Source organism: Aspergillus homomorphus (genome assembly GCF_003184865.1).
Source record: "Aspergillus homomorphus CBS 101889 unplaced genomic scaffold BO97scaffold_39, whole genome shotgun sequence".
In the NCBI taxonomy this organism is placed as follows: Eukaryota; Fungi; Ascomycota; class Eurotiomycetes; order Eurotiales; family Aspergillaceae; genus Aspergillus; species Aspergillus homomorphus.
The window spans coordinates 44,086-65,898 of NW_020291925.1; the positions used below are offsets into that span (position 1 = coordinate 44,086).

At 52.9% G+C, this 21,813-nt stretch overlaps 9 protein-coding genes across 9 annotated transcripts; 5 read left to right on the plus strand and 4 right to left on the minus strand.

Annotated features, from left to right (window-relative positions):
* Nucleotides 1-1,405: 1,405 nt before the first annotated feature.
* On the minus strand, nt 1,406-3,114 carry ppmA (type 2C protein phosphatase PTC7; the record flags this gene model as incomplete). Its single annotated transcript, XM_025697208.1, has 2 exons — nt 1,406-2,774; nt 3,086-3,114. The coding sequence occupies 2 exons, from the start codon at nt 3,112-3,114 to the stop codon at nt 1,406-1,408; spliced, it is 1,398 nt and encodes a 465-aa protein (XP_025548400.1).
* A 444-nt stretch (nt 3,115-3,558) lies between these two features.
* On the plus strand, nt 3,559-5,496 carry BO97DRAFT_480078 (putative pre-mRNA splicing factor). The gene is made up of 3 exons (XM_025700730.1): nt 3,559-3,741; nt 3,870-3,903; nt 3,982-5,496. Exons 1-3 carry the CDS (start codon nt 3,700-3,702, stop codon nt 5,472-5,474), a joined length of 1,569 nt encoding a protein of 522 aa, XP_025548401.1. The 5' UTR covers nt 3,559-3,699; the 3' UTR covers nt 5,475-5,496.
* Nucleotides 5,497-5,683: 187 nt separating this feature from the next.
* BO97DRAFT_407786 (J-type chaperone JAC1) lies at nt 5,684-6,610 on the plus strand. The gene has a single exon (XM_025695708.1). It carries the CDS (start codon nt 5,747-5,749, stop codon nt 6,572-6,574), a length of 828 nt encoding a protein of 275 aa, XP_025548402.1. The 5' UTR covers nt 5,684-5,746; the 3' UTR covers nt 6,575-6,610.
* A 1,313-nt stretch (nt 6,611-7,923) lies between these two features.
* BO97DRAFT_445546 (uncharacterized protein) lies at nt 7,924-9,735 on the plus strand (the record flags this gene model as incomplete). The annotated part of the gene is made up of 2 exons (XM_025698558.1): nt 7,924-7,949; nt 8,046-9,735. The coding sequence occupies 2 exons, from the start codon at nt 7,924-7,926 to the stop codon at nt 9,616-9,618; spliced, it is 1,599 nt and encodes a 532-aa protein (XP_025548403.1). The 3' UTR covers nt 9,619-9,735.
* Nucleotides 9,736-11,519: 1,784 nt separating this feature from the next.
* Nucleotides 11,520-13,373, plus strand: BO97DRAFT_170615 (tellurite-resistance/dicarboxylate transporter family protein). The gene has a single exon (XM_025690300.1). It carries the CDS (start codon nt 11,869-11,871, stop codon nt 13,060-13,062), a length of 1,194 nt encoding a protein of 397 aa, XP_025548404.1. The 5' UTR covers nt 11,520-11,868; the 3' UTR covers nt 13,063-13,373.
* A 2,570-nt stretch (nt 13,374-15,943) lies between these two features.
* On the minus strand, nt 15,944-16,337 carry BO97DRAFT_170671 (uncharacterized protein). The gene has a single exon (XM_025690302.1). The coding sequence runs from the start codon at nt 16,209-16,211 to the stop codon at nt 15,996-15,998; it is 216 nt and encodes a 71-aa protein (XP_025548405.1). The 5' UTR covers nt 16,212-16,337; the 3' UTR covers nt 15,944-15,995.
* Nucleotides 16,338-17,757, minus strand: BO97DRAFT_170670 (RNA 3'-terminal phosphate cyclase-like protein). The gene has a single exon (XM_025690301.1). The coding sequence runs from the start codon at nt 17,677-17,679 to the stop codon at nt 16,465-16,467; it is 1,215 nt and encodes a 404-aa protein (XP_025548406.1). The 5' UTR covers nt 17,680-17,757; the 3' UTR covers nt 16,338-16,464.
* Nucleotides 17,758-17,914: 157 nt separating this feature from the next.
* Nucleotides 17,915-18,899, plus strand: BO97DRAFT_445549 (3-hydroxyanthranilate 3,4-dioxygenase). The gene is made up of 2 exons (XM_025698559.1): nt 17,915-18,056; nt 18,208-18,899. The coding sequence occupies exons 1-2, from the start codon at nt 18,025-18,027 to the stop codon at nt 18,752-18,754; spliced, it is 579 nt and encodes a 192-aa protein (XP_025548407.1). The 5' UTR covers nt 17,915-18,024; the 3' UTR covers nt 18,755-18,899.
* A 245-nt stretch (nt 18,900-19,144) lies between these two features.
* Nucleotides 19,145-21,684, minus strand: BO97DRAFT_170675 (CAP-Gly domain containing linker protein BIK1). The gene has a single exon (XM_025690303.1). The coding sequence runs from the start codon at nt 21,566-21,568 to the stop codon at nt 19,535-19,537; it is 2,034 nt and encodes a 677-aa protein (XP_025548408.1). The 5' UTR covers nt 21,569-21,684; the 3' UTR covers nt 19,145-19,534.
* Nucleotides 21,685-21,813: the final 129 nt, after the last annotated feature.

The window sequence follows — 21,813 nt, forward strand, 5'->3', positions numbered from 1 at the left end:
TCACATCCTCTCTGTTGCTCATCGTCCACTCTACCATTTTCTTGTTTTGGAATTCGAATGCCCGAAGAGAGTCGGAAAATTGACAGCGAATTGAAAAACAGCCGTTGAACGTGCAACACTCTCTTGCTCTCATGAATACTTGATGTTCATCTTCGCTCCTGGCTTTCTGTAAATTTTCTTCGCCGTCAAAATCTCATCTTACGTCCTCTCGGAGGATGACTCCAATAATATCGAATCCTCGGTGTGCGTTGGTTCGATAAGATGTCCCGGAAGATAATCCTGACCCTGAGAAATTGCTTCCAGCGTCCCAGGCACCGTATCCTTAAGTCCACTCAATGTAAAGTGCATGGGAGCAATCACTTGGGAAAGCTTTGTTAGTATAGCGCAGGTGACTATGATCCCGCCTACCTACTTAAACTTGACAGCTTATTTCTCTCCCCCATGATCCAGAGACTGATTCCAACATCCACGCGATACCCTAGTAGTGGACTGTCTGTTGGTTTATTCTTCTGTCTTTGATGGGTTTCATGTCACTTATTTTTCTTTCCTCTTTCTCTGCGTTACATTCGTTCTCGACGAGATTGTTCTACAATCTCCGGTATTCATTAATGCTCAGTATTTGTAATTATGAGGGATTATTCTTTTTTGCCTTTTGCCGCTCATAGCTAGTTTTACCTAGGGGTTTCAGGTTCGATGTGCGATGGTTTGGTAGTCTGTCTTTCCCTTGGAGATTACGCGCGCGTGGATCCCGTTCTTGTTATCTAAATCCCGAATCCCAATTCAAGTTGGATTTGATTTTCTTATGGGAAAGTTGTTAAGTGTGCAATGATGATACACTGAGCAGGGGAGATGATGCCTCTAGTTTGTTCCATTGGAAATCTCGTTTGGGAAAGGACGAGAGGGAATTCCACCTGTCCTTCCTTCCTTCGACCCGTCGTTATATCCATAGGCGATATACAAGATTCTCCGGAAAGTAGGTCCGACCCAAGAGATAAGAAAAAATGAACAATGGAAAGATGCGACCTCGACCACTGTATCTTTGGTCATGTGGGACGAAGAAGGGGTCGATGCGCGTTGGTGGGGTATAGATATGAAAGTTTTATATGAACACAGAATACCACGGGAATAGTGATGGACAAAGAGGAAGTGTATACTCCGTAGGTAAGTAGGTAAGTAGGTAGATAGGTATGTAGGTATGTATCCCGGCGCGCACGCGGGGCCCAAAATAACCCAAATAACCCAAACCAATAATGCAAGGCGAAGCGAGAAGATTATTAGGGCTGGGTAACTGTTTTCTATCCGTATATATAGAATGTGTTTATGTGGTGCAGACAACCGAACGTCGGCGGGGTGGGTGAATCCATCATAAGAACGGGGTTGGAAGTAGTAGGTGGAGGTGAAGGTACTAGTTGGCTGGTGAAGCAGAAGAAGAAGGGCCGGTGTATCCCTCTTCCACGGCGACGACGACCACGACGGAGATGTCGTCGACCTTGCCGCCGCGGTACCAATCCCCGGGGTAATAACGTTGGGCTTCTTTGGCGAAGGGCCCGTCGCGACGCACGTCCATGCTGGCGAGCTTGGCTTCGCCGGCGATGGTGGCTGCTAGCAAGGATTGAAGGGTGTAGACTTGGTCGCGGGTTTTCGAGGAGGTGGTGGATTTACTGGACGAGGATGCGGTATCCGAGGAGGAGGAAGAGGAGGATGGAGATGATGCGGGAAGAAGTGGCGCCAGGCCATCAGGACCGGTGAGCTGCTGCAGATCCGCTGAGGGCAGGATTCCGGCCTCGGGTGTGGAAGTCCAGGCACCCGTAAGCACCATGCGGCTGGAAACCAGTTTGAGGATATCTTGGTTGTTGAGGTTGTCGAACACGCCGTCGGTGGCTAACACGAGAATGTCTCCGTGCTGCATCTGGAGATTGGTGACGGCCGCGTCGCGGGGGAAGTCTTCTAGGAAACCACCGCCAAAAATTGACGCCTGGGCGCGCATCCGCGGAGGAATGATGCTGAGTTGGTAGGGCGTATTAAACCCGTGGGTTTGCGGCACCGAGTAGTGGTGCACAGCTGCGAGTCGAAGAAGGACCGAGCCGGAATCGCCCAGGTTCGCCAACTCAACCCGTCCATCTTCCAATCCAACGCCGACGGATGCAGTGCTGCCACCAGCCGGCACCGACTTGTCTGCAACCACCTGATCGTATCCGACTTGAAGAAGATGTTTCGAGCGCAATTGCTCCGCTGGTGAGTCCCAAGCAAGGGCCGATTGCGCCATGTAACCACAAAGTGCGTGGGAAAAATCGGCCGGATCGACGCGGGACTCTGCCCAGCCACCGACTCCGTCAGCTACAGCGAACGCTATGGCTCCGGAGTCTCCATGGCCGACCTTGCTGACGAAAAACGCATCCTCTCCGCTGTCGGGTCTTCTTTTCCTCCGAAGTGCAGGATCTTGAGTGTCTGTTGCAACGCCGATAGCTTCGTGAAGTTCGGGATTGAAATCGTACGAGTTCTTAGCCGGATGAAAGCGACGGCCCTTGCCAGAGGATGAAGCAGCGACGCGGTAAGAAATTCGGGGTGTGGCGGATTGTGAGGAAAGCGGCGCAGTTGTATGGAAAGCTCGGCGATAATCGGCAGACGACGGAGATCGTGAGGGGGCCGGCAGATAGAAGGAAGATTGGGAGGTCAACCGATAAGCGGACGATTTCTTTGGCGTAGCGAAGGAGCCCAAAAGGCTCTCACGGGCGACGATGTGTAGGCTTCTGCAGGCCGAACTGCAGGCTCTACTGGAAGAGGCCAACGCGATCATCAGCAGAGAGATCCCGGATCGTAACCGGAGACTTTCTATCCTGTCTGGGCCAGCAGTTACAGGAAGTCGAGCGGTCGGCGACGACCAACAGAGATCAAACGTGGGCGAGGCGCGCAAAAGGAGTGGAGGGGGGAGACAAAGGTAGTCGTTTCCAAACTCCGGCTGACTCGACAAAAGACAGAGTCGAAGTGGGAGAGATCAATGGGAAGAGAAGAAGAACCGATGGAAATTTCGGGCCAAAATCCGGCAGTTGCGGTGACCGCCCGCTCTCGTCATCGACCGCCTCACGATGGTGAGCAAAGAGAGATGAGAAGCATGTTTGAGAGACTGATCGATTTTGTTGGCCAGTGATACTCCTGCTCCGGTATCACAGAAGAGAGATGTATGGCCCAATAAGGTCTGATATATTGAGGGCGGTTGTTCAACAACGCGAGCGCAACTCTACCCTGGTATAGTAGTTGATGGCGGAGGAAGAGCAGAATAGTAGTAGATATGGACGAGAGGCATAAGAGATGATATCACGGCGGGCTCTGGGGTCGATCTATGCAGGATACACTCTTTGAATGCATGTGAAGGGACAACTAATGAAGTGCAAGTGGAAATTAAAGGATCGGAGAAGTTGTTGCGCGACTTAATTGAGCAGTGATAGAGATTATTGACTGGGTTGCGTTGCTTGCCGCCTTCTGCAAAACGAACATGCCGCCATTTCAGTCCCTCTCCGACTTCCGTCTCTCCCTCACTCTTCACTTGCTCGAATTTATTATACTTTGACCCTGCACTCAAAGCTGGTAGAAGTAAGACTGCTAGCTTCAAACACCAAGTTCAAGCACAATTCTTCCTTTGCGTGCCCCGACCACTCGAGTGGACACTTCTTGGCGGATCCCCTCATCTCGTCGCCCATCATGATGCACCCGTCGCGACAGGCGTACGTGGAGGAGGCGCAGGTATGGAACTCTCATCTTTCCAGCCTTTGGACTTTTTAGAATGATATATGCTATATTGGCTGTCCTCAGGATACAAGATGATTATAATCTCTTTACTGCGCATTGACTGACATCGATCTCTCCGACAGGACATGGACATGGGCATTGACCTGGCAAATTTGCGTATGTTTAATACCAACCTTCTCGAATACCATTGTATCACCCATGACTACTTACTGACGTCTGAGTTCGTGCACATAGCCGTTGACCGAAATTATGACCTTCCCTCCGCGGCGGCGGGCATCCCGCCGGAAAGAGCCTCTGCTATCCTGTCCCAGTTCGAGCGCAAGAGGAGAGCTGCGGCGATGGCGGTTCCCACTGATGACACTCGAGTGCGCGCACGGCTTCGAGAACTAGGCGAACCGATTACGCTCTTTGGGGAAGGTCCCGTGGATCGCAGAGACCGCTTGCGCGAGTTGTTGACCGATCTTGCGGAGCGACAGCAGGCTGCAGCCGCGGCCGAGGGCGATGTGGAGATGCGGGAGGGGACAACGGAGGCTGAAGAAGACGAGGAGGAGGCTGAGCAACAGGAAGAGTTTTATACAGAGGGCTCCGAGGAGCTTCTCAAAACGCGGAAAGAGATCGCGCGGTTCTCCCTTCCGCGCGCAAAGGCCCGTGTCGCCCGGCTGCGTGAAGAATCGACTATCCCTCTCCGAACACATATCAAACACCGCAAAGCGATCAAAGAAAAGTTAAACAAGTTCGACCTCTATGGCTCCCAGATCGCAGGCGACCGGCCTGTCAGCATTTGTCGCTTCTCCCCCGATGGGCAGATGATCGCCACCGGAAACTGGGGAGGAGGTATCAAGTTGTTGACAGTACCCAACCTGGAGGAGAAGTTCTCGGTCAAGGGACATACGGACCGGGTGGGCGGGTTGTCTTGGTTCCCGGGTGCGACTTCTACCGCATCGGAATCGACTGTGAACCTGGTCTCAGGTGGTGGCGAGGGCAACGTGTGCTTGTGGGCACTGGACAAGGAGCAGCCGCTGGCGACGCTCTCCGGCCACAGTGGTCGTGTCTGTCGGACGGAATTCCATCCGTCTGGCCGATATGTAGCATCCGCCTCCTACGATACTACCTGGCGGCTATGGGATGTGGAAACGACAACAGAATTGTTACTGCAGGAAGGTCATTCGCGGGAAGTGTACGCAGTTGCATTCAACAACGATGGTTCGCTCATGGCGAGCGGAGGTCTGGACAGTATCGGACGTATTTGGGATCTACGAACAGGCCGGACTGTGATGATCCTGGAGGGCCACATCCGGGAGATCTATGGTCTGGACTGGGGTGTGGACGGCTACCGGGTGTTGTCCGGGTCTGGAGACGGATGGATCAAATGCTGGGATTTGCGGCAAGTGCGCAACACCGGTGGAATTGGCGCCCATAAGAGCGTCGTTTCCGACTTGCGATGGTATAAGGGCGCCGAAGCAACGTCCATCCTACCCTCGTCAGAGGGTCGCATGGAGATGGATGGCGAGTCACCGGCCCCCATACAGCCTAGGAAGTCGGGAACGTTCTTTGTGAGCAGTGGTTTCGACAAGAACGTCAACATCTTCAGTGCGGATGACTGGTCATTGGTGAAGAGCCTCAGTGGACATTCCGGCAACGTGCTCAGCACTGACATCAGTGCGGATGCGCAGTGGATTGCCAGTTGTGGCCATGACCGGACAGTAAAGCTCTGGGGGATTGAATGAGCCTGAGTGTACTATAGGCAACCACATAACGTTTAATTACAATGCTATGTACAGTACCATGCAATGTAGAAGTGCTGGTGATGATGTCAATTGAGCAGCAATCGAAGACAGCAGGCGGTGAGGCGCAATCTCCGATCCTATCTCACCGCCCGTTCAATCCTTCGGCAAAATCGGACCCTCCATCTATTATCAATCAAGAATTCCAGCCAAGACAGAAGCTTCAACATCTCAACTCATCTTCACATACCCTTTTTGTCTCTCTGTCCACAGTCATGGCGGTACCGCGCCTAGCCACACGGCTGTACCCTGCCGGACTTCCCCAGAAGAGCTTGCGAACCCTGTCTCCGCGCTCTTTCAGCACAACTACATCATATCCCAGATGCCATCTCCGACTCTCGTCAACGCCATTACCTTCGCCACTACGACAACCCAATAAGGAAAGCCTTACTAGCACCACTCGCTCGCTCACCACCACCACCTCCTGCCTCTCATCTTCTACATCCTCCTCATCATCTTCCACCCCAGAAACCCCCGACATCACGAACCACTACACGATCTTCCGCAACACGCTCCCGGCGGGCCCACCACCGCACTCCCCATTCTCGATCCCGGTCGCGGACCTGCGCCGCGAATTTCTTCAATGGCAGTCCCGCATCCACCCAGACAAGTACCCGTCGGGCCCGCAGAAGCAGCAAGCGGAGGCGCTGTCGGCGCGGATCAACGAGGCCTACCGCACGCTGCTGGACCCGCTGCAGCGCGCGCAGTACCTCCTCCACGAGATGCACGGAATCGACGTCACGGCGGAGGACGGGGCGACGAAGCACGCGCTGGACCCGCAGACGCTGATGGAGGTGATGGAGGTGCAGGAGACGATTGAAGAAGTCGGGGCGGATGAGGCGGCCGAGGAGACGATCCGGGAGTTGAAGCGGGAGAATGAGCAGCGGGTCGCCGGGTGTGTGCGGGCTTTGGAGGAGGCGTTCGACAGTGGGGAAATCGAGAAGGCGCGCACGGAGTGTGTCAAGTTGCGGTTTTGGTATAGTGTTGGAGAGGGCCTGAGGGAGTGGGAACCGGGGACGACCGAGATTCGCCTTGTGCATTGATTGAACTGATCTCGGGGAATGATCGCTTTATGTATACTATCTTCTATATATATGACTGTTATTTCTTGGCTTATGATAAATTAGATATAGACGGTCTCGATGGGAATCAATGATATCACTCCTCTCCTTATTGTGCTTGTGCATTGGACTGCGACGAAGATGCAGACAAGTGTTGTCGCGGTCAATGTGACTATGATCGGGTGAGTCATGAAGCTGTCACTCCAGGGTCATATTATGGAACCCCGGTTTGAACATCTCAGCGTTGTTCTCATCTACTCTGTGTCGAATTGATTTTCATGCAAGATGGATTCGATTGGTATTTCAGTCCCGAGTCACGGGTTAGGGCAGCAGCACGACTACCTTAGATAATCTCAGCGACACGAGAACCCGCCTTCTAGTATACAATTCTTCCAGACGGAAGGAGAACAAATACGAATGGCAGCCCATTCGACGTTGGAACTAGAGTTCATAAGGATAGTTTTTCAGCATACAACCAACGAGGACGAAATGAGGACCCCTGCAGCCACTAAACCCCGACCAGTGTGGGTTGACCGCCGTTGGGTGTCTAAGACGAAAAGAGAGGCTGGGATTGAACGATCCTTCGGGCAACAACTCATCATCCCTCGCCAGCCCCTCCAACTATGCTCTGGTTGGTTTTCTCAAGTCCTTGTCTCGCGTGAGAGTATGCAGGAAGGGTGCAATACCTTTTGATTGATCCTCGACGGAGGAGTGAACTCGAAGACGACAGGCCAGATGAAAAGAGCACATTTCCCCCACCCTGTGCCTTCTGCAGTCCATGCAGGAAACTTACAGATCCTCACCCCCCTTTCGACCAAAGTTGAGGGCAGACAGAAAGACAGCAAGACTGATCAGAGCTCGGATGACCAGGGCGATCCCTCCGAAACGTCTAGCAGCGCTCTTGCCTTGTGGCTCGCGCGATAAGACGACCGTCGCGAAAACGCTGGCGGTCAATCCACTCTCTCTTTCACCACCCCCCGTCATGATTGCCCACGTAGCCAGACTATCGCTCTTTTGACCCAGTTCAACTTGCCTCTTGCGCTTGTAGCTTCTTTCGGTGGAGGGGAGCTAAGGAAATTGCCCAGAAAAGAGAGGGGTTCCTGTTGCAGTCGGTAGTGTGCAGGCTACCAAGTCAAGGCGAGCCCCGATGCAGAGTATATGAAAGAGTCATGATCAGGGTGTAGCATGGACGGATCCGCAGTATTTTAGTTGAACTGCGTGGCTTCCTCCCAATTCCCGTCCCCTCCTTTTTCTTTTCTCTCCCATCCTACCTCAAGTGTGCTTTGCTAGTAGGGCAGACGACTATCAGTCCACAATTGGAGTCATCGTCGATGGAGGCAGATAAAGATTTTAGCAGGTAAGCCATTCACCCTAGCAGCGGGCAGTCGTTTCTCCTACCTTCACATCTACTACTTCATGCCAACCCCGACAGGACGGCCACTGATGGCTACAGCATCGTCCATTCACCGCCATTCACCTTCTTGGTCGGTCCCAATCACACCAAGCTTACCATCCAGGCTGGTCTTGCCCGTCATGTCTCCCAACCGCTTGACCATCTTATGAATAGTGGTGAGACCCGGGAGTCCAAGCATCACATCGCTGTCCTTGAGGACGAGGACGTCGAGACTTTTGTTGCCTTCTGCGAATATGCCTACACTGGGGATTATCGGGTACCTCCCCCAGGGTCGCGTGAGGAGGATCGCGATAACCAGCGCGTGAGTAATCCGTTTCGCGGGGTCTTTTCCAAAGACTCTCCGACGAGTCCAGTGAGAACTATACCACCGCGTGCGCCGACGCCCCCCAGAACATCTTCGAGGGAGACCCACGACCGGCCCAGCGAGGGCATGTATGCTGGTTCTGGTAGGGATGATGATGATTGGGAATGCGCAATCGCGCCAGATGAGGAGCCTGCAAATTTCGAACAAGAACTGCGACCAGGGTTAGAGAAGCCCAGTGAGCAGCCTGCGACGACCCTTGCCGTTGATGAAAAGGGTGACGAAGATGCCTGGGATGCGGCGGATGACGAGGCAATCAAGGGAAAGCAGGGCAAGAAGAACAAGACGAATAAAAACAAGAAAAAGGGTGCTTCTGGCCAAGAGCAGCCGTCCTCTAAGTTGACGCCTCCGTCCACCCCACCCCCTGAGAACCCAAAGCCCGAGGAGGACGTCGCCAACGCAACTGCGGAAACCAGGGCAGTGTCGGAACACTGGGGTCAAGAGTCCGCCCCAGTGGAGGCACCAAGTGCTGCGGAGCCAGCTTCGCACACGGAGAGTTGGGAGCAAACGACAGTCGCTCCCCCAGCAGAAGCTGAAACCAACGACGCAGACAGCGGTGGTGCGAAAAGCACATCGCAAGCACCGAAGGAAGAGAAGCACCTGGAACACGACCGGGGTGGCAGGAGACTGACTGGGCCGATGATTGACACCTCCTTCGCCAAGCAGCAGTACTCTCGTCTACATGAAAAGGGGACCAGCTTATGGGACGAGTTCGCCGCCATTGACTACATTGATCCGCGCTCCTGTCTCAGCACCAGGCCTCCAAGCGTCATCTCCTCCCGCTCGCCTTATGAGCTGCCGTACTTAGTCTTCCATGCCAAGCTCTATGTCTTTGCAACTCGGTACCTGATCCCGGCACTGGCTCAGCTATGTCTCCGCAAACTGCACCGAGATTTGCTGTATCTGGGCTTCCCTGAGACAATGGACGACGATGAAGAGCATCATGCTCTAACGAGCATCAAAGCTCTCAAAGTCCTTGACCTGCTGCACTATACGTACACCAAGACCACCCGTCTGGAGCCGATTACTCCGACCTCCGCCACCCAATTGCGGGACAACGAGCTGCGGAAGCTGGTTGTGCACTATGCGGCGTGCAAAGTGCGGGATCTGGCCACATACTGTCCGCCAGTCGATAGCGATCTGGGTTCACCGTCAGCCAAATCCCATAAGCCTTCAGCTCAGGGTCTGCGGGCACTGCTCGATACTACGACGGAGCTCGCCTCAGATCTCGTATACCGGATGATGGTGTGATTTTGTGTTCAGTACGCTGCGACCAATCCCATCCGTAAACGTTTTTGATGCCTCGTTCCGTGTTTGTCTTCCGATCTGTTCCTGGCCATGCATATGAACTGTTCATTTCCTTTTATTGCAGGAGATTGCACAAGAGATTTCATGAGCTGCATAACCCGGCGTCCGTATCTGCCCGAACGATTATCGCATATACTTTTTTTTCTGAAGATTTGAATGAACCTAATTGAGTTTTCTCCCGTTTTCTGGCTGGCGTGAGATATAATTAGAGACAGTCTCTGTTCCCGCTGCTTGCGTACTGAAATTTGATTGAAGTGTGCCGTGCATGATTAGCATGGATATCCGTTTGTTCCATTTATGAATGAGATTCATTCCAGAGCATTCTATGTGATATGACCTGTAGTCTGCATGCGCTGGACATTCGTCTGACCTTCCCCGCTGAGACGTGTTGCCAGTTTCTCGTCGCCTTCGCTGCAGACCACGATTCCGTGAAGAAAAGGGCGACAGGACGGGGCTACTTGCTGCAGATGTGAGTGCTGTTGCTTGGATTGTCAGGCTGCAGAATTGCTTGGAGAAGGATTGCGTCAGGAAGGATGAAACGCGCTTCAAGCGATAGACGATCAAATTGAAAAGAAGCTGAGCCATGCTTGGCGAGAGAATAAGTCGTAGAATGGCGATGAATGCCAAGCCTGAGGTTTCCCTCTCCTCCTTTCCAAGAGTTTCCGCTCTTCCCCTTCTCTTTCTCTCTTCACTCTCCAACCAACTACTCTCTCTAACTTTAGTTCTCCACTCACCACCCACAGACACACTCAGCACCTCAGCACTTATCCCACAATCTCGGGCGATCCGACCATGAAACCAATAAACTCAATGATGAACCCCCTCCCCTATTCCTGGCTCTTCTTATCGTTCCCCTCTCTCAATCTTCCGCCACAGCCACTGTGAAGCTTGGCGGCGGGCCTCCCGTTGACGATGCGCTGTCGATCTTCTCCTTGGCTCAAGTTTCCTCTATCTTTGGGTGCAATCATCGCCATTCATCTTATCCACGTTGAACCCTTCTTTCTGCCTGCTCCTCACGGCTGGTGGTCGGATTCCCTGACTCGAACCCACCTGCCAAGCGGCGATCTATCACATCCCGGCCGGTCCTCAAGAACCTTGTCCCTGGGCCGAGCCACGACGATTGTCATTGACTTACCTTGGCTCTGCCGATATTCCTCGCTTTCGGACAGATACGGGACGCTTATCAGCGCCCCCCGATTGGCAATGATGCAAATCGCTCAATGAGCAGACGCTGGTTCGCAACACTTGGGCGTCATCCCATCGTGGTCGGAACATTTCCATCACTTACAGCTTTTTCCTCACAACGCGTTTGCCTCAATTTTAGGACTCTGGACGGACCCGAGACATAGACGGGTTTCTCTCCTAAACGCTTCGTCTTTGCCTGATCACATATCACATTATCCGACTCAGTGTCAGTGTTTCTGCTGCAACAATCACACCACGCTGTGACGTGCGCCACCCGTAGGCGAGAACGGAGACGGCGTACCACTTTCATGTGTCGGGATTAGATCGAAAGATTAGCGATTGACGTTGTCTCTGTAACTGTGACCCACTGTTACAGCATTAGGCGGTCTTCAGGTTGACTGACCAAAGCCGAGACCCAAAATGAGGCAAATCTTGATTCCATCACTTTCCTCGGCAGTCAGCTACCTTCAATGATGCCTAGACTGTGGACCAGGACTTCGACCTTGGCGGTCGACTTTCTCCCTCCTCGCAAGATGTTCACATATCCTCGTTGCCCTAATTCGTCGCGGCTTTAACCATGGCCCCATTGTTGATCTGCAATCGTCAGCGCCTAGACCAACTGTCTCCTATTCTGCCGTACTCTGTGGTCCAAAGATCAGACACTTGGCGACACTGTATGCTCCATATCTTCGAACGATAGTAGCTAGAGCGCTAGCAGAAACCCAGAGTCGTGGGGCCCTATCAAAGCCCCAATGGATAGGGGCTGATGCAGGCTGATGCTATATCTGTGCTGCTGCGCTTCTATACTGTCTCTGTGGTCCATACTCATTGGATTTATTGACTTATTCGATCTGGCTGTGTTAGTCTCATCGCGGACCTTCACTTGGGCCTGAATGCAGCCATATAACTCCTTGTCACTCGTTCTCTACTGATATAATTTGCTTCATCTCCATTAGAGATCCATTGATACAGTCGTCATTCTTCCTCTTTCTCTCCCCAATATACAGTATGCTCGAGCAATACCCGCCCCCCGGCACATCCTGCTCGGACCTGACAACATATCATCATGAGCTGAAAACGTCCAAATACTCTAGCTCTAACCATGTGTCTCTTCGGGACCGTTTGCGTCATTTCACCTGGGCCTGGTACACTTTGACGATGAGCACCGGCGGCCTGGCCCTCTTGCTTGTCAGCCAACCCTACTCCTTCCCCGGATTGAAAGAGATTGGACTTGCAGTCTATATCATCAACCTGGCTTTCTTTGCGCTGCTGGGCAGCCTCATGGCCACTCGTTTCATCTTCCACGGCAACTTTCTTGACTCGCTCCGGCATGACCGGGAGGGTCTTTTCTTTCCCACTTTCTGGCTTTCCATCGCAACTATAATCACTGGTCTCTACCGCTACTTCGGCGACACTACACAGCCTGCATTCATCTATGCCCTCGAGGTCCTCTTCTGGCTCTATTGTGCCTTCACACTGACCACAGCCGTCGTCCAATATTCCTTCGTTTTCACAGCCCATCATTATCCTCTTCAGACAATGATGCCCTCGTGGATCCTCCCCGCTTTCCCTATTATGCTCAGCGGCACCATCGCCTCGGTGATCGCTGAACAGCAACCCCCGCGCGCTGCTATTCCTATGATCGTGGCAGGCACTACCTTCCAAGGCCTTGGCTTTTCCATCAGTTTTCTCATGTACGCGCACTACATCGGACGGCTCATGGAGACAGGCCTTCCGTCCCGGGAACACAGACCAGGGATGTTCATCTGCGTTGGGCCCCCGGCATTCACAGCGCTTGCCCTAATCGGCATGACCAACGGTCTCCCTAAGGATTTAGAAGTCCTTCAGAACCAGCACCCCTTCCAAGACGCACATATACTTCAGCTCCTTGCCATCGCGACGGGCGCCTTTCTGTGGGCCCTCAGCCTCTGGTTTTTCAGCATTGCCGTCATCGCCACGATCCGCCTTCCACCTACAGCTTTCCACCTCAACTGGTGGGCCATGGTTTTCCCGAACACAGGCTTTACGCTAGCGACCATCACCCTGGGCAAATCTTTTGATAGTCCCGGCGTCAAGGGTGTCGGGTCCGCCATGTCCATCTGCATTGTAGGCATGTGGCTCTTCGTGTTCGTAAGCAATATCCGTGCCGTCGTAAAGCGAGAGATTGTCTTTCCCGGCAAGGACGAAGATGTGTCCGAGTGAACAACCATTTTTCCTCCACTTCTCGATTTCATAGAATTTGTCACTTTCTTTCTCACGCTTCCCTTTTTAAGGGCGAGCCTCTCATCTACGTGATCCATACGCTGGATAGAAGCCCTTTTGCGTCTCATCTACTTGAGCAGTCATTTAGCTATCTTACTTCTTGAGCATCTCGGGCGTTGGATGTTGCTCCAAATTCCTCGGTGCATTTTCAGTTATTGTGTGATTAGCCGGGTTCCTACATATATTAGACTTGTTGAGCGTTGTAAATGACATTGTCACATAATGATACAAGAGCTTAAAGCCGATCCCACAATCTCTCAGTGTATACCGTGCACCAGTAAGCTTCTGAGTTCTGCACTAGTCTTTCCTGCCTCGACTACGGCGGTGGATAAATCTTATTAAGCACGATGTCATAGACGAATAACTTTGTACATATCTTCCCAGTCACAACCACCACTTTAGACGATTATTCCGAATGGAAAAGAAATGTACTTTACAGTTGAAGCAGTAGTTAGTATACTCGCCGCGTGATCGCTTCTACCACGAAGTCTAGTCGTCAATTCCCTTGAGTGAAAGAGGAATAGGATGCGGTGTGGCGGACCATGCATACCGGCAGTGTTAATCGCTTAGTGTGGAGCGTACAGCAAACACCAGTGGCATTTGTGGCTGTGGGGCCGAGCTTATTGTCTTGGTCTGCGCGCTGCAGTGTGCAGTAGTCCCGACATCATCAGGCAGCTGCTGCAACCCAGCCAGCCGGCTGACCCATTAGCCTAAGCACACCGACATCGTCATCTGAATTCAAATCAGACCGTAAGAACGAGGTCGCAGCGTCTTCGTAGAAGTTTGCTACATGCTAGGTACTTTCAGGCACTTTAGACAGAAAAGGTTAAAAATACTGAAGGGCTGATTGCTTATGCACGTTCTCATGCCTATAGTCACTGTATGGCTACAACAATGCACGACCGGATTTAGAGAGATTCATGTGCATTAGCTATTTCCCCTTCGGGTACAAACCAGGGAAACTCTCCAAAACCCTTGACCAGGATGCAGGACAAAAGAAAAGGATAATGGTAGAGTCCAAGACAAAGGAAATACAAGATGTCGGATACATCGTGTCTCAATTCCCAGTCGACCTCTTCTACCATGACTAGGATTCATTGGCAGGAGGTTTGAGGAGGAAAAGCCTCTTGCTGATCATCTCGAAGCAAACACCATAAGATTCAGCGCACCGTGGCTGATTCTTGTTTTAGCCAGCCTAAAGGCAGAGTCAGTCTTGTTCCTGTCTCCTCTTGAGCAAGGTACTTGATACTTACAGGCTCTGTCGCTTACTGGGCTGACCACAGGCGCTTACTTTGGTGGTTGCTGAGTTGTTGTTGTGTTGTGTCGATAGCGAGCTATCATGTGGTGAGCATGACTCGCGCGGACTTCAACAGTGAGAATCACGTAGCAGTGTCATTGCAGAGTATAGTCGGCGATGTAGGCAGGTGTTTTTAGCCAGCCTGGAAGGAGCGTTAGGATTGTTCAGCTATAGCGAGGTAGTGGCACTTACAAGCTCTGTCACCTACTGGACCTGCCCACGGTGCCAGGCAAAGAATCGTGGGAGTCGACGACTCTGTTCTGACAAGAGGATACCCAGAGAATCATTGTATGATGGAGAGAGAGAAGAAGTTGCTGGGTTGGAGTTATCGAGAGAGAAGGGGAGGAGGGAAGAGGGGAGGGAGGGAGGGACAGCACTATAAAGACAATCAGCAAAACCCCTTCTCATCGCAAGATTGGATACTTACCAGAGCATTTCCCTTATGGGAACGTGCCTGCGGAGTGGGCTAGTGTAGTGTCTTTGTTTTTAGCCAGCCTGCGATGCTGTCAGTATGTTTCTTTGATGGCGAGTCAGCGATACTCACAAGCTCTGTCGCTTACTGGGCCGGCCCACGATTCTAGGCTTTGCTCAGAACGGAGGTGTTATAGACTAACCTGCTTTTCAGCACATTAGTAAATCCCCCAGGAGACACTCTTCCACCAGACTCCGAGGAGCGCTTGCTGGAGAGTTGCCTCGATCCCACAGAAATCCTACACCAGCTGTTAGCATGACGGGTTGGTAAGGAGACTTACTAGGATTCATCGACTGGGCTGTCCCGGGTTGAGCCAGGAGTTAAGTCGAGCGACGCGAAACATGGATGGAAGCAGATAAGACAGATGTTGAATGTAAATCGTCGAAAGGGGATGATGCCTGGGAAGGGAGGATGGAAAGAGTCAGTAGGAAGGGGACGAGGAGGTGTAGACAAAAGACAGAGAAGCAGGAAGGGGTAGCAAGAGAAGAGAAAGAGAGGAAGTCGGGAGAGCCTCGGGTTTTATTCTGCCTCGCTGTGTCGGGTTGGAAAGGAAGTGTCGTAATCATGGATGGCCGAACGGGGGAGGCGTCGTCGAGCTGGCTTGTTTCTGCGGGCCTGGCGAAGAGGACTTCATATCCATCATGTCGGATTCGTTGAATGGCTCAATGCCGGCTGACCGGAGACAAAGAAAGGTCGAGTAAGCGGGACATGGCGTGAGGCCGTGGTCATACATAAACCGACAGACGATCTGAACTGATCAACGCTGTTGGACCGATGCGTCGTAAATTCTCCGGCCTGCTGCTCAGCGATTTCCTAATGCGACGTAGTCGAGGCGATGGAGTGACGAAGAGAGAAAGCCAGAGAAGTTGCATGGTGAAGGGCTGAGAGTTAGTAGAAAGGAAATAAGTAGATCGACGATAGACGCAACCAGCAAGGGCTTATATTTTACTTCATGGCATCTATATACATGGGACAACCACCAATCAAGCACTCAATTCTAGAACTGTCTGTTCGTCAGGCCGCAGTCCACCAGCCCTATTTTCTCCTACTCCTGACTCCGAAAACCAATCCAGTTCCTTCCCTTCAAATCTCACATGGCCTCCCCTAACGATGAGGTGGACGCCTCACAGACCAAACAACAGTGGGTATCATAAGAAAAGTCGAACAACAAAAGACCTTGCAACGGTGCTGTTGAGGGGCATGAATGCCATATTGCGGGCTGCGGTGTGCGATCAACGGCCATCTGTCCGGTGTGGTCTCAGCCACGTGGCACAGAGCCAAGCTAGCGGTGAAACTTGGCGACAATGAGCAAAGGCACATCTTGAGAATGAAGCATTGACGTGGTCTTTTTCCTTCCTCGGCTGATGTGAAACTCCGCTTCTTCCCCTGGTGTGATCGCTATACACCGCTGTCGTAAATGAAGCCTGCTAGGTGGCAAGGCCCTGAAACAAAGCTGCGACGTTGCCGATAGAGCCGCCGCAGACAGGAAACATATTATTCGATCGGATTAATCGATAATACTCGAACCAGCCGACCCCAGGGAGTGAGGCGAAGCTGTGACGATGTTTCACGCTCAAGCGACCTTGCGCCCAACATTGCCGATGCCGCGTCCAACGACACTGATGACCACATCTCCATTCTCGTTTTCACCACTAGCATCGCGAAGACCCCAGCCCGGGGCACCGAATGTGGCCAGGTCCCTGGCCAGTTGAATGGTGCTTTCGGCAGCCATCACCTCGCGGCCAACTTGGATACGGCCCACATCCTCCGACCCCATGGTCATCAAACCAAGCATAATCGGCACTCCTGCAGGGGCAACGCAGCCACCCTTGGAGACGGTTTCAAGTAATTGGTAGGCACATCGCTTCCCAATGTCCTCCGGCGCTTCACCACCGGAGGGAGGCGATGCCACATCGGCGGAGAACAGGCACCCAGTAGACGACTCAGCGACCAGGGACAGACCAAAGCCAAGGCCAATCTTCTTCTTTCCTGACGGGTTGGTCTTCTCCGGAGCAGGCACGAACGGCGCCGACGACACATCAGAGAAAACGTAGGTATCGGGTACAAGAGGGTTGAGGATGCCACGGGCGGACTCGATCATTCTCGCGTTATTGGATCCAGAAACACCCACCGAATAAGCCACACCGCGAACCCTCTTGATTCGACCCGGGTTCATCAGGTGAAGAGTTTTCGGTAGTCGCAATTGGTGACCGAACACAAACTGGACTTCACCGCCACCTCCTCTGCCATTCGGCCCAGGGTTGGATCGCTTGAGGATGCGCAGCTCGATGTTGTTGAAGATGCCGAATTGGTTGAAGAGAGGGAGAATAGCAGTACGCACACTGTCGACAGACATATCGCCCGTCGGGGTGGACGAGGTAATCACTCCCGGACCAGTGAAAGTCACCTTAATCGGAGACTTGGAGAAGGGTGCCAGAAGACACAGAGGAATGAGGAAATAGCTGACTCCGCGAGTGCATCCTGCGGGGAGCTCATGGCGAATCACACCTCCACTGGCGCCGGTGCCCGTAGCGCTGCCAGTAATAAGACCCGGTTTGTACACGACAATAGTACCCGTGTAGGAGATTTCCATCTGGGAGCCATTGGTGACAGCGTCGAGAAGGCGAAGGAAAGAGATTTCATGCGGAGCGAGACCTGGGTTCGTCGGGGACGAAGGACGGATCTGAGAGATATGGACGGTGCGGCCGGTCAACGTAGAAAAGACGAGACGATAGACGAAATTTTTGTGGGAGGTGAACCGAAGCGGAGGCTGAGAAGTCGACGCCATTGTGTCCGGTATGAAGGATTATTTGCCTCGAGAAACGCCGTGGTGATAGCAAAGAGCCTCGAGCAATCAGAATTTCGGCCCTGCGAATCTTTCTTTTGCCTGGGTCCGAAAAAGGGAATCGAGAAAATCTGCCGGAAAGACAGATGATCCGATCCGGCGCAACGGGGTTTGGCGGTGATTATCTCCGCGCCGATAACATTTAGACTAACTAGCGTAACCAGGAAGACCCTCCGTCGGATGATCACATAGATCTCCCAACCCGCCGCCCATCTTTGGCTCAAACAAAGCACATCATTCAGTGTCGACTGCTCGGAAATCATTGTTAAGGCATATTACAGGCAAACAATGCTGCCGCCGGCCTTAAATATCCCCAAATGGTATTGAAGCCCTCCACTGTGCTTCCCAGTCTGTCTCATATACCCCTCCTAGCCCCGCATAGTTTGTTGCTTATCAACCCCGAAAGCCCCTCCTCACCATTTTGACTCATTCCGCTTTCGCACAACAACTGACCTGTCGGTGTACATGCAGGCTAGAAGCCAACGCGCACCTCCTCCAGCCCCCAGTAAATAACTACTGCGTGTATCATCCGTCATCACCCGCCACCGCCGGATATACGGTAATGATCGTGGGAGGGCCCAACGCCCGCACGGACTACCACATCAATACCACCCCGGAATTCTTCTACCAGTACCGAGGATCCATGCTGCTGAAGACGGTGGACACCTCGGTAACACCGCCTGTGTTCCAGGATATTCCGATCCACGAAGGTTCCATCTTTCTGCTGCCGGCGAACACTCCCCATTGTCCGGTGCGGTTTCAGGACACGGTGGGGGTGGTGATGGAACAACCCCGGGCCAAGGACGCGGTGGACAGCATGCGCTGGTACTGTAAGGCTTGCAGTGAGATTGTTTGGGAGAAGAAATTCATCTGCACGGATCTTGGAACCCAGGTGAAGGACGTCGTTAACGAGTTCGCTGCGGATGAGGAGAAACGGACCTGCAAAGCATGTGGGACTATTGCGCAGACCAAGTTTGCTGAGGGTGAGATCGTACAGCCTCCTCGACACCCAGAGTGAGTCTCGGTCGGATAAAGTGGAAACGATACCCAGTTTGGTGCCATGGTGATGTACTGTACTATAATATTCGTTGGAAAACTCCCAGCTAAAAGTGTGACGTTGGCGATTACGAACAATGCGCCAGGGAGCCTCTCCCGTATCTAGGAAGAAATCTACAGTTCGGGAATTGGAGGTGTGATGAGTAGTGCATTTGGCCCGCTTCGGGTATTGATTAGGTTGCCCGCAGGCTAAAGTCAGGTATTGAATGTCTGAATGATGGCAGTGACCCAGGGGAATATGAAAGAGAAGAGAAGTTGGAGCGAAAGAGTACACAAAAGTAGCTGTCTTCCTCTGGACCCAGCCAACACCAGGACGAAGAACAGGGCACACGAGACAAAGAAAGTAAATCGATCTTAACACACTTGACCAAGGCTGACTAGTAACATGTGAGTTTATCACAGCGGCACAGCCCCAGGGCAAACTTCGTATGCATGCTATCTTTGCTCATGCAACCAGAAATGTATAATTTATGAAGAAAGACCGGATTGCCCCCATGTAATGTGCCAAGAGAACAGGGCGAGATAGAACCGGCGGTTTGGCAGAATTACCAACGTATGTTGTATCTGAATAAGACCTGCTTATGGTAGCAACAAGCCTTTAGACAACGGCAATAGTCTCCTGCATTATTGCCTTTCATGGAGCATACCATGGGCGGGCAAGACTAAATGCAATCATAGGACCTTTTATTGACTCGTCAGCTGCATTGTGTCTCGGATCAGGTCGCTCGGGTCTGCCATTGATTCAATCGTCAAACGGACAGTCAATACTCTCGTGGCCATCTCTCTCACAGAGAGCACACCACTTCGACTCATCGATCACACCGCTTGCTTTTCCTGCAACAGGGGCCATGGACGACGTCAAGCCTACTCCCCGAAGCCCTTCCAGCACAGCATCACGCCCGGTCTTTTGCGGAGTTGTGCTCTCCTCAGGAGTTGAAGATGTAGAGGGCTCCGCCGTAGAAGTCTCGGAGGTAGGTTTCTCGCCGACAGAGCTGTCATCGTGAAGTGGCTCCTCAGGCTCAGGAGTCTTATCCTTGTTTTCGGCACCAAACATGTTTGTGCAGCTCAAGATGTCATGACCGCCCGTCTCACAGATCTCACACCAGAGGGAGCCGCCGTCCTCCGAGCGAGCGTCCATCTCGTGCATCGTCTCAAGACGATGGTGGGAGGCATCCGACATAGCGCGGTGACTTACAGAATAAGCCTGATACTGCCCTTCATGCTGAGCCGAATCTTGCCAGTCGGTTGGAACCACCGTGCGATCAGATAGGCGGTGCGCATGATTAATCACGTTGCCATTGGTGAGGTTGGCCCCGTTAGTGCTCGTTGACTTTTGGTGGTTTGGTGCTGTAGTCACGGTGGAGCTACGCGTGCGACCGCCACCGTTAATCTGCAGTTGCTGAAGTTCGCGTTCGAGCTCTTCAATGCGGTAGGTCTTCCGCTCCGACATGCGTTCGAAGTCTTCCACTTGCTGCTCAAGATGAGTCACATGTTCTGACTGATGATCGGACGGATGATCGGGATGCGGGCTTGTTCCGATACCATTCTGTTGGATTGCGTGCAAATCGGGGTCACCACGGCTGAGCGAATGAATGATAGCCTTGAGGCCACGAATTTCGTCGTCCTTTTGCTCTAGTTCCCTCAGGTGATATTGTCCGTCTGGTCCGGCCGGAAGCTCCTTCGAGTCACGTTCCTTTTGGAGTTCCAGCTTCGTCCGCTCAACCTCCCCGCGCAGAAACTCCACCTCGGCTCTAGCTTCAGCTTCTCCGCGGCGTGCGTCTTCAAGGCCCTCCTCAAGCTCGGAGACGAGTTCCTCTAGCTGTTTGAGTTGTCTCGCCACAGCCTCGACATCTTCCCCGCGCTCTTCTAGCTCCTTGTTCTGTTGCATCAACTCATCCAGGCGTTGCTCATAGACCCGCTCCGTTTCCGAGGCGGCCACTTCTAAAGTATCCAACGTGCTTCTGAAATCTGCTCGGTGCAGATCAAATTCCGCAGTCAGTTGTGCAATCTTCTCATTTTTCTCGCGCAGTTGGGCGCGGATCGACAGGGAGTCGGATCCCTCCAGCTCCTCCAGGGTCCGCTGAAAGTCTGACAGGGTCGCTGCTTGCTCGTCCAACTGACGGTCACGGTCCAGCAGCTGCCTCTCAAGGTTCTGAACTTGGTCCCGCACTTCTTGTAGTTCCGCTGCTACGGAAGACTGGTGGTAGTCGGAGGTTCGGGTCGATGGAATGTCATCTTCGGTGCTCAAACGCGACGGAGGACGGTCAGAGGCGCGGGACGGGGCCTTGACTGGACTTCGCGGGAAGCCATTCGTCGATACATTTCTCGAAGCCACGGACGGGGTTCGCAACCCCGCCAGGTTCAGCTTGGAAGGAGGCGGGCCTCTGGGCGATTCGGGCCGGGAGAGGGACGGACGCCGTACTCGGGGGGCGCGTACCGAGGTACCGGGGCCGATAGATTTGCTGAAATTGACGGGTCGCGAGGGAGTAGGAGGGCCGGCATTGATGTTCGAGCCTGGACCGGAAGCACGTTTGGTGACATATTTGTTGTTGTTCATCGGTACAAAGATACCCGAGCCGGGAATGGTCGTGGAGAAGTAACGCTTGCCTTCAACGTCCCCATTGTTCTTCCCCCTCCTGGCATGCTCCGTTGCGAGCTCGATGCCAGCGAATTTGCCTGGCTTACCCGCCACAGTGCCCAAGTATTTGACCGTCCCGTACATGCCCCCAGGGACATTGACCAGGTCGCCCACCTGGACATCGTCGAAGGGTGCCATAGTGACTGAAGGTGGTCGGGTCGAGTCGAGTCAGAAATTCGGCGCGCGCGGAAGGAAAAGGAGACCGAGAGTCGAGATATACTGCCACAGACAGGGGCAGGGATGCACAGTAGGTTTCAAGGGACGGCGACAGGTAAAGAAAGGGATGGCCTAGTGATGGGTAAGGTGTGGGGTGGCTGAAAGCAGTGCAGCAAACAAGTGACTGATCATAGGTCAGTCGACATAGTTGGTGTCAGGATGGATGC